Source organism: Polistes dominula, unplaced genomic scaffold (genome assembly GCF_049000335.1).
Source record: "Polistes dominula isolate Pdom_NZ unplaced genomic scaffold, Pdom_raw_medaka contig_20, whole genome shotgun sequence".
Lineage (NCBI taxonomy): Eukaryota > Metazoa > Arthropoda > Insecta > Hymenoptera > Vespidae > Polistes > Polistes dominula.
The window spans coordinates 7,712,995-7,731,664 of record NW_028301147.1 but is presented as its reverse complement, the minus strand read 5'-3'; the positions used below and the strand labels follow the sequence as shown (position 1 = coordinate 7,731,664).

The following is an 18,670-nucleotide window of genomic DNA, read 5'->3' as shown; positions in this document are numbered from 1 at the left end:
TATTTAAAGATACTATAAATAAATTTTAAAATCATAAATAGAACCCTTTTTATAAATTTCTTAAAGTTCCTTAAAAGAAAGAAAACGAAAATACCAAAACAGTATAAAACTTGAAGAGTAATTTCTACTTATTTGCAATATCAACGAACTTTTGCAAACATCTAATACAAAGTTGATCCTTTTCTTCGACGTTCCTTGTTACTTGTAAAAGAACACACTGGGATATCAAACAGGGTAGTCATAGTTATAACAAACTTCAATGTCGCCTTTTCATAACATTACCTTAACTTATCTCTTTATTTCTCTCTCTCTTTTTCTTCTGAAGTTACACTACTAACTTGGTGCACTCGTAGTTACGTTCCTCGTTTCAGGCTCACTCGTGCGAGCTTTTGTAAGCGGCAAAAGCCGGATAGTCGAGAGTAATGAAAACAGGTCACGTTATGCACCTCTTTGTGAGTGCACTGGGCGAATGCCAATGTTAACAGTCGATGGGGTGGTATTCGGTGCGGTTCGAGCGTTCTTCGCGATACAGCGACACGCCACGACAGTGAGCGTGATAACAAGGAAGGATCCAGGATTAAATGTGAAAGGCTGTGTTCCGGGGCCCCGGCTCAGGCCCCGTCCTCGTCCTTGGCCCTAGCCCCAGCCCCAGCCCCAGTTTCGCTAGTTTGCGGTGATCAAACGTTCATTTTTAACTTACCTTCACGAAAAAAACTCAATGATTGCTTGTGTAACGACTTTTTTTTCTACTATTTCATTTAGTGGAAGGTAAAAAAAAATAAACGTCTATCGTTTGTTTATTATTCTAAGAAATTGTAGGAAGTTACTTATGTTAGATGTAATAATAATTTATAGAACGAATTTTAATTTATTAAAACAAGTTGGAATAAGTTTTATCGAGAAAAACTATGTTTTTAAGGGTTCATTCTGGTTAATCATTTTAAAAAAATCAATTTTTTTTGCATTTTTCGGAGGTAGACATATGCAGAATTATCATACAAAAATTTTAGAACGATCTGAGCAGTTTAAGTATATTATTTTGCGATCCAAACACATAGAGATATTACAGATAGAGGGGCAAACCATTTGCGGTTGTGTAAGTGGAAATGTCTCTGCATGAATATAGCAGCAAAAAACAAAAGGTTAAAGTAGACCTTACCAAAACAGAATTACTTGAAAGATGTTTAGGTGGCCACACTCAAAATAATAATGAGTGCTTCAACAAATGCATTTGGGTTATAGTGCCTAAACACCTATTTAATGGTAAAAAAATTGTTGAAATAGCTTGTAAATTGGCATCTTGTATATTCAACGAAGGTTTTGATCCAATACTGAAAATAATGCACGTTTTGGGGATAAAACTTGGCCCTATCGCAGTCAATTACGCTAGTAACCGCGACAACACGCGTGTGCGCTCAACCAATCGTTTGAGCGGAGAATCTTTAAAAGAGGCCAGGACACAACGAAAAAAGGCTAGAGTGGAAGATAATGAGTATTTTGAAGAAGCAGAAGGGGCATACTGTATGGGGTAGGCATCGCAGAATAAGGTAAAGTCAGACTTTTTAAAAATTTGTTAAAAAAAACTTTAAACGCGTTTTTCTTGAAACAACGTTTTTTCGGTTGGCGGGCATGATATCTCTGAAACTACTCAACCGATCCTTCTGAAATTTTAACCACATACTCTAAACATGGATGGCTATCTCGCATGCTATAACCAAGTCAAAATATTAATTTTTACTATATATATTTTTACAAAAAAGTGCGAAAAAAATCAACGATTTTTTTATTTTTCGAAAAAATAGCCGTCATTTTGTTTTGTTTTCATAAAAATTGATAGTTTTAGCATACCCGATAGCCATTGTCATACTGAATTTAAGACCGTTTAATTTTTTTGTTTTAGATCAACCGTTCTCAAATTTCGATGCCCGCTAACAGCATACCTACTTTTGAAAGGTTCTCGTTTGTCAGCCATTTTCAATGTCAAAATATGTTAAAAACAATAAAAAAAATTTTTTTCTTGTACTTCTAGAGTGTATTTATCATACCCAACAACTTTTACATGTATATGTATCCTACAAAGCCTAAAAAAAATCGTGAAAATAGCCTTTTTTTCGGCGTAAGAACCAGAATGAATCCGTAATACTCGCAGAGAGTATTCATTATTATTTAATTATCCGTCGAAACGATATTATTATATTTATTTAATTATTATTAATAGATATTAAAAAGTGATTAGAACGGATCTTATTCAATTTTATGTTGTATCTTTTAATAATATTAAGGATAAGTACTTATATTACTTAAGAGAATATTCATTAATTCATTATTAAAAGTGGAAATAAAAAATGATAAAGACGACTGAGATTTTATTCTTTTTCTTTTTTTCTTCAATAAAATGAAAACTTAAGTAATTGTAACTTTCGATGGAATATTCATTATTATTTCATTATTCATAATTTATTATGAACAAGAAATTACAAAGTTATAAGTTTTATTAGTTTAGAACGACCTACTTGATGTTATTTTCTTCTCTTATAATATTTATCAGTGTTCTCTTTACTCGTATTACATGTTATAAATTTATATTTTTTATATTTACGAGATATCATGTAACGTGTGTGTTATATAATCTTGCATTTTTCGATTATATTTTTTTTAACTATGTGAAACTTTTTTCTTTTACTCTTACTCATGTTACAAATGTTGTTTATTATTTCAAGAACAATTAATTTTCTTGTTCAACCAGTGGTTTGCTTTTAATAATGATCTTCATAAATTAATAATTACTGGTTTTCACAGAGGTGTCAATATTGCTATGCATTACGTATACATGTAAGAACAATTATTAATGATCAACCGGTGACAACAATGAGCATGATCCTATCGCACTAACGTGAATCAACGTTTCGTGTCAAGTCCTTCTTTTTTAATAAAATAACTGATGATATAATGAACTGTGATAGTATGAATTTCAGTAGTTGTTATGAGACAGCCATAACAAGTGTAATGATGGGTTGGCAAGTATTAATTTTATTGATTGGGTTGTGTAAACTTCGATCAGGATTAGCACAGGTAAAACGTTTATCTTATTTTAATACATTACTTGAACATTTTTTTCTTTAAAAAATATAGGGAAAATATTAGAAAAATATGAATATATATGGTTTTTGAATTGGTTCATGAATATTATGATTTTTTGAAAATTTTACATGTGCGATCATAAATAGAACTTGAATATTTTTTAACTTGCATAGTTCCATTATCTTTTGGAAGAATACAATGCAATTTTTGGGTTCCGGTGATTGACTTCGCGATATTGTATCTCATATCTAGCTTTATCTTTGCTTCTGTGTAATCTGATTCAGGAGAAAACTTTACAGCAATATTTGGTTGACTATATTTTTTTTATTTTTTAAATTTGCAATGAATTTTTTTAATGTTTTTATCCACATAAAAAATCTATTTTATTACAGAAAATTGGATTGGATAATAGACTGCCAAAATTTTTCAAATAATCACGAAAATAAATCAAGACTTTTCTTATTTTCGTTAATTATTAATCTTAATCAGTAATTAAGACTTTCCTACACTTGTTATAACAAAACAAAATATGTAAAGTGTTTCAAAATACACTGAAAGAGAGAAATAAATGACAAAATTTAATAAAATAAAAAAAAATTTCACTTCAAAAAATGCAATTTAAAGTTTAAAAATCGAAAATTACGTATTAAGACACTTTAAATAATTTTTTTGAATTTTTTTTCGAAAAGCACATTGAAAAACAAAACTTTTATGTAGAATGGTAATTTTCATTTGGATGAGTTTTAAAAAAGTTACGGGCTAAAAACCACAGAAAAAGCTGTTTTTTTTTTTAAATTCGATATCTTTGGAATGGATGATCAAAAAAATGCCAAAATTTAAGAGGAACGTTTTTTCGATGGGTACTAAAAAATATCAAAAAATGGCGGAAATCAAAAATAAAAATTTTTACAACAATCCGATTTGGCGTGGAATGCCCCATATAATGTATATATATATAATAAATTGGAAATATAACAAAAATACAATTATTTATGTTTATATGTAATATTTCATTTCTGATATATTTAAAGAAGAAAATTCTAGTAAACGAAACATAACACATAATTACATAACTCACAATTAATGCACTGAAATATGATCTTCCTTTTATTTTATAATGATGCTTATATAACTGTATTTCAATAAGTATTTTCCTTATTTATTTTTTTTACTAATTGCTTATTTCTTACTAACTCCTATTGCTTTCCGTTTTAAATTTTTACATCTTATTATCTTAATAGTTCATCTTTGACATGATATTTTCCTTTCGCATATTTGTTACAATATTTTTTATATACGTAACACACAACGTAGAACGAGCTATGTCTAAAATAGACAAAATAATCTTATTGAGGACGGTTTGTTTTTTCGAAGAAAAAATGAATAAGTCATAAAGATTAATCATCAATCAATTTTTTTGTTTGCAGTCCGATTTGCAGATTATTGTCGATAGCATCGATTTACAAGTTAATGAGGAATATTTTCAGAATTGTAAACTAGATGCTTGCGATAACGACGAAATGTTACCCATAATTAAATTCATATGTGATTTTATAAAAGAAATACCTTCAGAAGCAATGGTAAGAATAGTTCAATAAGCATTGGATAAGTGTTTAAATTTATAAAATTTCTGTAAAAAAAATCCATTTAAAATGTGAATAATTACAAGAAAAATTTCTCTTCGTATGGTGAATTATAATTACTAAATTTAATAGTAAACTTAATTTATATACCTGTAAAAACGGGTGTGTCTGTGTGTGTGCGCGCATGTTGATACAGCATAAGCGAGTTTACGAAATTTGTACTTATAATAGTTATGTATAATTTGAATGTATACAATAATTTATATTTAAGTACATATTTGAACGCACGATGTTGTTTAACGTGTTTTAGTGTAAGTGCAATCTATATGGAATGGTTAATGGTGAGCCTACTGAACCAACTGGTATTGAAATACAAATGACAACGTGCCAAATGATAAACGATACCAGCTTTATCGGCCCAATTTTGCAGGTGATGAAGATACCCTTGGAATGTCCTATACAACCGGTATAATAATTTATTTTTATTTTGAATCTTTTGAATCAATGATTATTTGATATATTTGAAGGTTTATCATGATTTATTAATTAACTTACGCTATTTTGTAATATTTCAGATTTCTATAGATACCGGTTGCTTCACTATACCTATGGATAATTTTCCGGATTTTTTTCCATCCGGAGAATATAAGTTTGCTATGACTTTAGATTTTAATGACATTAGTTTGGTACTAATGGAAATGTATTTGTCTTTCTATTAACATAATTTCTTAATGATTTTCGAATATTTATCTAACAATTTGTTTCTCTATATTATTTTGTATATATATGTAACAATATTTCTATTCTCCTCAATTACATCGTATATTCGATTGGAGATATAAAAAGATTAAATTTATATTTATTATAATCTATATCTATAATAATTAATTGGATTCGAATTTATATATATGGGCATTTCACGTCAAATCGGCCACTTTTGACCCTGACCCCTTTCGATTTGGCTGAAAGTTTTTTATCCCATTCTGCCCTATGAAAAACAGTTCTCAAAATTTTTTCAAATTATTTTACTAAACCCAAGAAAAATTATTAATTTTTGAAAAAAATAGCTATTTCTTTTTAAATGGCTATAACTTCTTCAAAATTCAACCAATTAGGACGTTTTTTTTAAATTTTTGTTTTTAAATGTACTTCTCAGAGAAAAATACAAAAAAAATTTCAAAATTATAAATTCCATGAAATTTTCGCATTTTTGGAGAAAAACCGTTATTTTCTCGAAGTTCGCCATTTTTAATTTTTTTTATTTTCTAAAAAATAACTTTGACTAATTCTGCGATTATCCAGTCCCAGAGTAGGCTGAGTTAGCTTTTTATTTTTTTTTATTTGATTAAAAAAAATTTTTTAATTTTCAAAATTTTTAATTTTTTTTTTTTTGAAATTAAATTAATGCAATTAAACAATTTTACAATATTATACACTCAATTTATAGTCTCAAAAAACAAAGTTTAAAAAATAAAAACAAACATTTTAAATTTTGAAAATTGAAAAATTTCTTTTCAATCAAATAAAAAAAAATGAACTGTTTTTCATAGGGCAGAATAGGATGAAAAACTTTCAGCCAAATCGAAAGGGGTCAGGGTCAAAAAGTGGCCGATTTGATGTGGAAAATGCCCCATATATGCATATTATTTTCCATCTCCTTTCATTTCCTTTTCAATGTAATGTCATTTCGATGATATTTCCAAAATCGTAAAACGAATGATTTATATAGAATCATCGATGTATAGAAATAAAATTAGAGAATATGTGTGTGTGTGAAAAAAATATTAAAAATTTAATTTACGAATTGAGAGGAACGAATGATGAAAGAATGCAAGACCATCTCGAGGTTTTTTAACGGTTGTGGTACTGCGGCATCGTAGTTCTGCACGGACGCAACCGTTTCCGTGACGGATAATTAAGGCAGAAGAATGACTGTGACATTTTTGTTAGCCCGTTTCCAGGTTCCTTCGGAAATGCTATTCACACGCTTTGCACGTTTTTTTTTTACGTTGCTAGAGGAGCCCAGACTCGAACGCGTCTTATTGACGGACCGGAAAGTAGGAAAAACTCCATTTCCGGTACAGGCTAATGAAGGACGACGTTGCCTCGCTCATTCATGGCGAACAATTCTCGAGGAAAATGGGTTGGAGTTCACCTTTAGTCCATACCGTGATACACACAACTCTTTTATTCTCGCTTACCCGTTTAAATGCTTTTTTCTTTTTTTCGTGAAATTCTTTTGTCGATCCTTTTTTCTTTCTTCTTCTTCTTTTTCTTCTTTTATTTTTCCACTGTTATCTACTATGCAATCAAATAATCGAAATTTCAAATGTTTATTTATTTATCGATTGTCTTTTAACCTTTGCTTACCACACCTCCCTGGAGTAACACGCTTACCGAACCCGAGTCCTTCGGACCCGGGCGATAAAAATTGTTATAAAAAATTAACTATTGCATAGATTTACTTCAACATTTTTTTGAGACTTCTTTAATACTTACTTAAAAAGACTATATAGGTTTTATAGCTTTAAATTAAATTTAAATATGTTTAAAAAATTACCAAAGTTGAAAAATTGAGAAAAATGACTCTTTTTATTAAAAAATTCATAACTTTTTTAATTCTCAATATTAAGGCCAAAAGATTTAGCTGAGTCTTCTACTAGTGTACTAGTACAAGAAAAGAAATAGTAGTTTAGTGGATCTTTTAAAAAGTATATTTATTTTGAAGAATGATTGCCGAAAAAAAGATAAAAAAATGAACTCGTTTTTTTCAAAATACTCCATTATATCAGCTGTTGGAGTATTATATTTATTCAAAATCTTATTATTTTATTACATTTATATGAAAGTAATATAAAATGAATGAAATATGTATAAAAATAGTATTTTTTGTTATCATAAATCACAACAATCGTTGCACATAACGACAGAATGTTCGTAGGGACCCTATAGGAGGGACGCGCCATATACACTGCTAGGCTGAAAATGTGGGGGGACAGCTTCCGTTGCATCGCGCAGCCATGTTTATCTTTAGTATGTATTAACGGCTGTGGTTAGTTGAATCATTCGCGCGCAATCACGTGACTATACGAGTTCCTGTCCCCCAACAATGTACATGGCGCGTCCCTCCTATAGGGTCCCTAAATGTTCGTGGCAAGCAGCGCCACGTGTTTATACTCTAACAAAATAGCTTATAGCTTGAATCGTATATCGTCGCTCCAATAAAAAATTATCGTTATTAAAATGTTATATATTTGTAATAAAAAAATTAAATGTTGCTAAACATATATTATATACTTTTTTCTTCAATCTAAAGCCAAAATACATAAAAAAAAAATTCATTCCAAAAAATCATTTTCAAACGTACTTACCATACTTAGGTACTTTGGACCCGGGCCATTTTTTCAACAGCTGCCAAAAGTATACTAAGGGCTCTAACGTTACACAAAACGGTCTGAAGGGTGGTTAAACTCTTCAACTATTGGGAAATGGTGTAGTATACCGGCTATCATTTGCTTTAAGTACTTAAAATTGAGTCGCAAAAAAGGTCTGGGTCCTTTGGACCAAGAGTGGTAAGCAAAGGTTAAATATGTTTTCATATATTTTGTTGATTATTTTACTTGAGAGTATCGATAGAAAATCTTTTTAATAAGGTGTAATAATAATTTTAATTAACCGATAAATAGAGCTTAAAAGTAATATTTATTATCGATGAAGAGAGGAATGTTTTTTTACCTCTGATATATTAGTATACATTTTATTTGAATATAAATATTGAGATTATATAATATCATTTGATTATTCAACGTACAGGGCTAATGTAAATGTAAATGTGTGAAATATTTATGGTATATGTATATTGTAATTACAATACTTATCAATTTATTGAAATTTATGATAATAATGTAACCTAGGTGTAATACAAAGGAATAACTCTACAACTAATACATCATAAAATTATTAAATTAAAACTTTAATATGTGTTGTACGTGTGCTTAAACGCATTATGCTTTTTTTTTTTGAAATATCTCGTGGTTTTATAATTACATTATGGAATTAAATTATTATTTTTTACTAATTAATATATATTTTGTATCTATACGAAAAAATGTTTGCAAGTTCAATCAAAGATTACATAATATTTACTATTAATATTCCGAATCTCGAATAGTAGAAGATTTTACATACGTATTAATCAGCAAAATAAAATATGATTTAGAGATATAATTCGATATTAAATTTTTTGATTATTGCTTATTAATTTAATGTAATTAAATTACAAATATTTTTGTTCATAATCTGATTTATTAATTAACATGAGATTTCTCTTCATGAAAATATTTATAAAATATATAATTATGCGGCTTTGCTTGTTGACAAAATTTGTTCTCTTATGATTAATTATTATTATTATTATTAAAACTAGATATGTGCAAATGTAAACACTGTACTGCACATCGAGTGATTAATTAGAGATTGAATTAATTAAGCCATAGATTGAACAATAAGTGAATGAACTATGTAAAATTATATATAAAAATATATTATATATATTATATAAATATATTATATATAAAAATATAATTAATATAATATAATATAATATAATATAATATAATATAATATAATATAATATAATATAATATAATATAATATAATATAATATAATATAATATAATATAATATAATATAATATAATATAATATAATATAATATAATATAATATAATATAATATAATATAATATAATATAATATAATATAATATAATATAATATAATATAATATAATATAATATAATATAATATAATATAATATAATATAATATAATATAATATAATATAATATAATATAATATAATATAATATAATATAATATAATATAATATAATATAATATAATATAATATAATATAATATAATATAATATAATATAATATAATATAATATAATATAATATAATATAATATAATATAATATAATATAATATAATATAATATAATATAATATAATATAATATAATATAATATAATATAATATAATATAATATAATATAATATAATATAATATAATATAATATAATATAATATAATATAATATAATATAATATAATATAATATAATATAATATAATATAATATAATATAATATAATATAATATAATATAATATAATATAATATAATATAATATAATATAATATAATATAATATAATATAATATAATATAATATAATATAATATAATATAATATAATATAATATAATATAATATAATATAATATAATATAATATAATATAATATAATATAATATAATATAATATAATATAATATAATATAATATAATATAATATAATATAATATAATATAATATAATATAATATAATATAATATAATATAATATAATATAATATAATATAATATAATATAATATAATATAATATAATATAATATAATATAATATAATATAATATAATATAATATAATATAATATAATATAATATAATATAATATAATATAATATAATATAATATAATATAATATAATATAATATAATATAATATAATATAATATAATATAATATAATATAATATAATATAATATAATATAATATAATATAATATAATATAATATAATATAATATAATATAATATAATATAATATAATATAATATAATATAATATAATATAATATAATATAATATAATATAATATAATATAATATAATATAATATAATATAATATAATATAATATAATATAATATAATATAATATAATATAATATAATATAATATAATATAATATAATATAATATAATATAATATAATATAATATAATATAATATAATATAATATAATATAATATAATATAATATAATATAATATAATATAATATAATATAATATAATATAATATAATATAATATAATATAATATAATATAATATAATATAATATAATATAATATAATATAATATAATATAATATAATATAATATAATATAATATAATATAATATAATATAATATAATATAATATAATATAATATAATATAATATAATATAATATAATATAATATAATATAATATAATATAATATAATATAATATAATATAATATAATATAATATAATATAATATAATATAATATAATATAATATAATATAATATAATATAATATAATATAATATAATATAATATAATATAATATAATATAATATAATATAATATAATATAATATAATATAATATAATATAATATAATATAATATAATATAATATAATATAATATAATATAATATAATATAATATAATATAATATAATATAATATAATATAATATAATATAATATAATATAATATAATATAATATAATATAATATAATATAATATAATATAATATAATATAATATAATATAATATAATATAATATAATATAATATAATATAATATAATATAATATAATATAATATAATATAATATAATATAATATAATATAATATAATATAATATAATATAATATAATATAATATAATATAATATAATATAATATAATATAATATAATATAATATAATATAATATAATATAATATAATATAATATAATATAATATAATATAATATAATATAATATAATATAATATAATATAATATAATATAATATAATATAATATAATATAATATAATATAATATAATATAATATAATATAATATAATATAATATAATATAATATAATATAATATAATATAATATAATATAATATAATATAATATAATATAATATAATATAATATAATATAATATAATATAATATAATATAATATAATATAATATAATATAATATAATATAATATAATATAATATAATATAATATAATATAATATAATATAATATAATATAATATAATATAATATAATATAATATAATATAATATAATATAATATAATATAATATAATATAATATAATATAATATAATATAATATAATATAATATAATATAATATAATATAATATAATATAATATAATATAATATAATATAATATAATATAATATAATATAATATAATATAATATAATATAATATAATATAATATAATATAATATAATATAATATAATATAATATAATATAATATAATATAATATAATATAATATAATATAATATAATATAATATAATATAATATAATATAATATAATATAATATAATATAATATAATATAATATAATATAATATAATATAATATAATATAATATAATATAATATAATATAATATAATATAATATAATATAATATAATATAATATAATATAATATAATATAATATAATATAATATAATATAATATAATATAATATAATATAATATAATATAATATAATATAATATAATATAATATAATATAATATAATATAATATAATATAATATAATATAATATAATATAATATAATATAATATAATATAATATAATATAATATAATATAATATAATATAATATAATATAATATAATATAATATAATATAATATAATATAATATAATATAATATAATATAATATAATATAATATAATATAATATAATATAATATAATATAATATAATATAATATAATATAATATAATATAATATAATAACAAGAATAACAAGAATATATATTTTAAAGTAAATAATAATAATAATACGCACAGAAAAATAACATATAATAACTGATAGAAATGTACAAAGAATTACAGATGCAGATTTACTTACAAACACGGAGATTAATAACTTATTAGACAGAGAATCAGAGAACACAGAGAATACAGAGAACACAGAGAACCAGAGAATCAGAGAGCCACAGACAGTGATCCCATTCGTACGATAATTATCGTACACATCACATAATGTGAAGTATTGTACGATCGTAAATCCAACTTGTACGATATTTTATGATAATTCGATATATAAATATAATTTTCGATATGTCTATATTTTGTTTTTGTTTCGATTGCAGCGCAGTGCTCCCTCAGCTATTTATATATCGTTGCATCGAAAAGTTTGAAGTTCGAAAAGTTGATATCTACTACTCGGTATGCGGTATTCGGATGGTCATAACATACATAGTCGCATAGCAGCATCAGAGCAGCATCGCAGCACCACACAGCATCATAGCACATAACATTAGCATAGTCGAAAAAAGGATCGAAAAAATCGAAAAAAATCAAATCGAAAAAAACGACAAGACAAGATCGCGAAAATATACTTTTTTTGCACTTTTGCATAAAAAAAACACCTAGTCAAAAACTTTTTTTTGTGCGTACGATAATTTTACTGAGAACCCGATAATTTTACGGCACTATGTCGATCAAACAAGCCAAAAATTTTGTGGGATCACTGGCCAGAGTATCGAGAGCAGTGATCCCAGAGACTTTAGTTCGTCTGATCGACACAGGGGCGTAAAATTATCGTACGCGCCGGAAAATTTTTTTTTTTAGTCATCAAGTTCAAAATCCAAAAAATAAAAACGGTAAAAACGGCGGTTCGCAGGGAGAAAGACTTGTTCGTACAGAGATCGTATACGGAAAATTTGTTGACTAAAAAAAAAAAAAAGGTCATCAAGTTTTCGAAATTCCAAACGGATCGTACAGGGCCTCAAATTATCATACGCGTGCGATAATTATCGTACGAATGGGATCGCTGATCGAGAGCTTAACTTACACGTATTTATACAAAAAGTAATCTACGCCCTTTTGGAGAGGGGCAGGGAACTTATTAATCTTATTGACCTCCAGCATCCACCGGAGGTGGGTGGAGGTGGGGCTAAGTCGGAAAAAGCTCAGTCTCTCACAGTTTTTCAACTGTTACCGTCAACGGTCCTCTCCATGGTAACCATCAACAGTTTTTAATAAACATCCGTTGATGGTTATCTCTCTAACATCCGCTAACGGTTTTTCCAATAGTTTATTAAGAAAGATCTAGATATTATTTTTATCGTCTACATAAGAAAGATCTAGATGTTAGTTTTATCGTCTACAATATATATATATATATATATATATATATATATATATATATATTATGTATATTTTTGTTCGCGAGCTTTGTTCGAGAGCGTTCTCCTGATTTTATATGTTTCTCTTATTCTCGTCTTTTAGCAACCTTCAACGCGTTTGTACATAAACATTAACTCTCCCAATGATAACTTGAAATATATATTTAGATTTTATATTCTCAATGCTACCATCTATCCTACAGATAACAAATCTAAATAGAATATCGTCGAGAGAAATTATTTCCTAAGAAGAAGAATTTTCGGTCGTTTGTTTGAAATTTTGATTATATATATTTATAGATATTTGTAGTTTCTTTTGAATTTTTTTCGTCGTTTCTTCTGAATTTCATTCGTATTATCGCTTTTACACCAAGTGACAATTTTAAGTAGTGTTATCTTAGAAATAAAACACGCTCGCTTTATTTTTAGTTGATATGAAACACTCCAATGTAACACTCACGCTCTTATCGCCTCACGCATCAAATAAGGGCATTTTTCCGACGTCTATCGATATTTTTAGAAATATTCGTATACACACATGCACTCTTTATCTTTTCTCTTACCTTATATATATTCAAATGTTCCAAGTGAACATATTTACATAGGCTCAAATGTTCCGAGAATTCACTGAAATCTACAGCCATATAAACAATTATTAAAAAAAATTAAATAATTATTTTCTAAATATATGAATGTAATAAAAACATAGCTATATGCGAATGCAACATTGCGTCAAAATTTCAAAACAATCGGTAAGGTACTTATATTTTATATTGTATATATATGTATATATATATACAATATATATGGGTCGGGGTCAAAAGTGGCTGATTTGACGTGGAATGCCCCATATTTATATATATATATATATATAGATTAAAGAAATAATAAATATCATTTACAATTAAATGAGTGAGATCATTTTGGAACAGTGCATTTGTTATTAACTGCAGAGAGATGATAAAAGTTGTTAAGGGGTTACCCCTACTTGTAACGCAAAAAAAAGGCCTTTTTCATGAATTTTTTTAAAGAAAACTATAGAACTTTTTAATTGATTAATATACCATCTTAAAGTACACATCTTGGAGAACTTTTTAGTAATTTTTTAATTGAAAAATAATACATTATTAAGTGGTAAATGACAGTCGAATGAATGATGTTTTTTTTTAGGCGGTTTGCGGTGATCAACATTGCGGTAACCCCTTAAAGGAAAATTACTCAAAATCGTAAGAAAGAGAATAATAATGATAACATATCGTCGTAATGTACATTTCATGACAAGTAAACATACAAAATATATGATGATGTGTCAATTCTTCTTTAAAGATAAGATTCATGATAAAAAAATGATAAAAATTATTATGATAAGAAAGTCGTGTAAATGAAATAATTCTCAGAAAGATTAGTGCGCTTACGGATGCTGTGTTAACAATTTATTGAATTTAATTTATAGTTAACTTAAATCATTTCAATCAATTTTGCTGTTTTTACTATCATTTGTTTCTTTTATTTTTTTCTATTGGTACACGTATAATTAAAACGAAAATACAATGTTTCTTAGTATGGAAGTAATATGTTTTATATTAGCGAGTTTATTATTTTTGTATTATTATCTCAATCGGACATTTGATTATTGGAAAATTCGAGGTGTAAAAGGACCAAATCCTATATTAATTTTTGGTACTATAAAAGATGTGATGTTTGCTAAAATATCCTTAAGTATATATCTCAAGAATTTGTATAATAAATATAAGGACGACCAAATGTTTGGTATTTTTGAAAAGGATATACCATCATTAGTTCTACGCGATCCCGATCTCATAAAAGATGTGATTATTAAGGACTTTTCCATATTTTCTGAACGACCGGTCTTCTGTAATGAAAAAGTAAGTCAATCTAGAAATTTCATATTTCATAAACTCGAACACTCGAAACAAAATAAGAAATGTGATAGTAATAATAATAAGTTTAAATTGTTAAATTTATTAAAAATATTTGATTATATTTTGAAGACCAATAGCGATAGTGTATCGAATTTAAGTTATAAAGTGGAGTGAAATTCTTTTGTGCACAACTTTTATAAATTTTAATATGTCTGTAACAATAAATTATATATATTTGTTATTTATATTATGTAAATTTCATAATAAAAGACAACCTTGAATTATAATTTTATGAGAAAATAAATGTTTTTTGAACAAAATGTTGAAAATACTAATTAAAAAACATTTTAAATTATTGTCTGCGGTTATCATTCACGTATATTTATGTGGCATATGTATATGTATAATCTAAAAGTTATTTCCTTTTTTGACAAAGTTCAAAACTAGAAAAAGGTTTTTCTTTGCCTTCTTTTTCTTTTTTTTAGTGCGAACCCATGACGGGTCACCTCTTCAGGATAGGAGCAGCTAAATGGCGACCGTTAAGAACAAAGTTAACGCAAGTCTTTACAAGCGGAAAGTTGAAGAACATGTTTCACTTGTTACTAGAGTGTGGCGAACATTTCGAGAAGCATTTAAAGTGTATTGTTGAAAAAAACGAGCCAATAGAGTGTCGAGATCTTATGGCCAGGTATACCACTGATGTCATTGGTTCTTGTGCTTTTGGTCTTAATATTAAAGCTATTAACGATGATAAAAATGATTTTCGTAAAATGGGAAAGAGGATTTTTCGTAATGATTTAAAAAACTTATATAAAGGAACTAGTTAGAAACACTCCGTGGCTTTATAATATTATTGGCCGATTATTAGTTGATTTAGACGTAGAAAAATTTTTCACACGGATTACCAGGGACATGATAGATTATAGAAAAAGAAATAATATTCGTAGACATGATTTTATGGATGTTCTGACGGATTTAAAGGATCTGAAAAGAATCGGAGATATTGGTATGATTTTCTTGAATTTACTATTTATTATTTTTCTCATATAAATAATATTTTATTTGTTTTTAAGCTTAAACACGCTTTTACATGTATCCTTAAATACGAAAATATATTTAAATATTTGATTATTATTTCTAGAACTCACCGATAGTATTCTTGCTGCTCAAGCTTTAGTATTCTTTGCTGCTGGATTTGAGACATCTTCGGTTACGTTATGCAATGTCATGTACGAATTGGCTATGAATCATTCAATACAAACGAAACTTCGAAAAGAGATCAAAGAAGTGCTTCAATCTACTGATGGAAAGATTACTTACGATTGTTTAAAGGGAATGAAATATTTGCATGCTGTTTTAGAAGGTACATACGTTTCTTGTAAAATGATACTTATGATGTACAACATTTCTTTTTTTTCTTTTATTATAATTAATTCTATACATATTTTTATGAAACCAAAATTCGTTTTTTATCTCGAAAAGTAACAACTTCTGTTAACTGAACATTATTTATATTTTTATGTGCTAACACGTACTTCAGGCTTGTAAATTTTTAAAAAATCTTTTTTGTAATATCATTTAATATATACATAATTATAATTATGTATTACAGAAACTTTAAGGATATACCCACCAGTGATGTATCTCGTTAGAGGGTCATTAAAGGATTATACGTTTAACGGTACTAATGTTACGATCTCGAAAGGTACAAAAGTTTTCATACCGATTTACGGAATCCAACATGATCCAGACATTTATCCCGATCCTGAAGTTTTCGATCCTGACAGATTTACGGACGAAGTTACGAAATCAAGACATCCCATGCATTTCCTACCATTCGGAGATGGTCCTAGAAATTGTATTGGTAAGAGAAAATATTGTTTATTAAATAATTTTTGTTATTAATTGGAACTATGATATATTTATATAATTATGCATGATTATGAATTTATTATATATAATATAATAATTAATTTTTTGTTAAATGATATAAATTTTATTAATATTACATAATAATATATAATACTTTTATAATCAATATAAATAGAAATAAATATAATAGTAAGTATATATTTATACAATATAGTAGAATCTCTAGTATACGAAATAATAGGGAAACATAACTGTTCGGATGAGGGAATAAAATGATTGTAAACTTGTATTTAGAGAAAATAATACAATAATGAGAAAATATTAAAGTCGAGCACATAAGGGTATAATAAAAAATATAATAAAGTAATAAGAAAAAAAATTATGGAAAGGATGTACTGCGTTGCTGAGTATTTCTTTTGATAGTAAATGATGCAAGAAGGAAAGTGTATTATAGTGTTCGCATAATAGACCGTTTCGATAGCGAGGCACGCGAATATTAGAACGTTATCGTAAAATTGTTGGATACTAGAGGTTCTAATGTAATAAATTATTGAAAAATAATAATAACGACTTATTACAGGTCTACGTTTGGCGTATCTTCAAATGAAAATAGGTCTGATAAAAGTTCTTAACAATTATGTAATTGACGTTTGCGAGAAAACACCAATGCGACCGTATCCTTTGAATATGCAGGATGGTATGATGCTCCAACCAACGTGTGGTATCTACGTTAAATTTTCACCCATTACCACATCCTGATGTATTATGCACAAAATTATACCGTCATTTGTGATTAATAATACTCTTACACTCTTATCGTTAACATTGATATTAAATGCGAAATTATAACTATGAAGCAGATTAGAATGATATTATAATTGTGATCATACACAATTATAATCGACCTTAATTTGTTACAATATTCTTATTTTGTCAATTTATTAATGACAATCTACGTAATAAACAATCAAACCATACTATCTACCTATAGAATACAGTTATTATTTAAAAAAACATATATAAATTTTTAGTTATTATATACTTTATAATAATCTAAAATAAGTTGTACATGAAATGGATCACAAATATTTCTCTAAAATAATTTATTTGATACAGAAATCATATATAAAAAAATATGAATACATTAAAGATAAATATCATAGATAGAAAATATCTATATTTAGAGTGTAGCGACATAGGGTAAAAAAACAAAAGGTGCTTTTTTCCTATTTTCTTTGTTTTT

At 24.0% G+C, this 18,670-nt stretch overlaps 3 protein-coding genes across 3 annotated transcripts; all 3 read left to right on the top strand.

Moving 5' to 3' along the window:
- The first annotated feature begins 1,084 nt into the window (after window positions 1-1,084).
- LOC149030970 (uncharacterized) lies at window positions 1,085-2,022 on the top strand. The gene is made up of 2 exons (XM_089177305.1): window positions 1,085-1,547; window positions 1,901-2,022. The coding sequence occupies exon 1, from the start codon at window positions 1,107-1,109 to the stop codon at window positions 1,530-1,532; it is 426 nt and encodes a 141-aa protein (XP_089033431.1). The 5' UTR covers window positions 1,085-1,106; the 3' UTR covers window positions 1,533-1,547; window positions 1,901-2,022.
- An 840-nt stretch (window positions 2,023-2,862) lies between these two features.
- Window positions 2,863-5,475, top strand: LOC107074063 (uncharacterized). Its single transcript, XM_015335087.2, has 4 exons — window positions 2,863-3,072; window positions 4,509-4,661; window positions 4,975-5,130; window positions 5,240-5,475. The coding sequence occupies exons 1-4, from the start codon at window positions 2,950-2,952 to the stop codon at window positions 5,381-5,383; spliced, it is 576 nt and encodes a 191-aa protein (XP_015190573.1). The 5' UTR covers window positions 2,863-2,949; the 3' UTR covers window positions 5,384-5,475.
- A 9,595-nt stretch (window positions 5,476-15,070) lies between these two features.
- On the top strand, window positions 15,071-18,411 carry LOC107074230 (putative cytochrome P450 6a13). Its single transcript, XM_015335484.2, is given in 6 exon segments — window positions 15,071-15,558; window positions 16,041-16,376; window positions 16,378-16,561; window positions 16,697-16,918; window positions 17,168-17,419; window positions 18,008-18,411. Coding segments are annotated over 6 exon segments (1,509 nt in total). The 5' UTR covers window positions 15,071-15,222; the 3' UTR covers window positions 18,187-18,411.
- The last annotated feature ends 259 nt before the right edge of the window (window positions 18,412-18,670 follow it).

Coding starts and splice junctions, on each gene's coding strand:
- LOC107074063 (XM_015335087.2), top strand. CDS start 2,950: ATGAACTGTGATAGTATGAATTTCAGTAGTTGTTATGAGACAGCCATA. Junction 4,662..4,974: donor AAATACCTTCAGAAGCAATG/GTAAGAATAGTT, acceptor AACGTGTTTTAG/TGTAAGTGCAATCTATATGG. Junction 5,131..5,239: donor TGGAATGTCCTATACAACCG/GTATAATAATTT, acceptor GTAATATTTCAG/ATTTCTATAGATACCGGTTG.
- LOC149030970 (XM_089177305.1), top strand. CDS start 1,107: ATGTCTCTGCATGAATATAGCAGCAAAAAACAAAAGGTTAAAGTAGAC.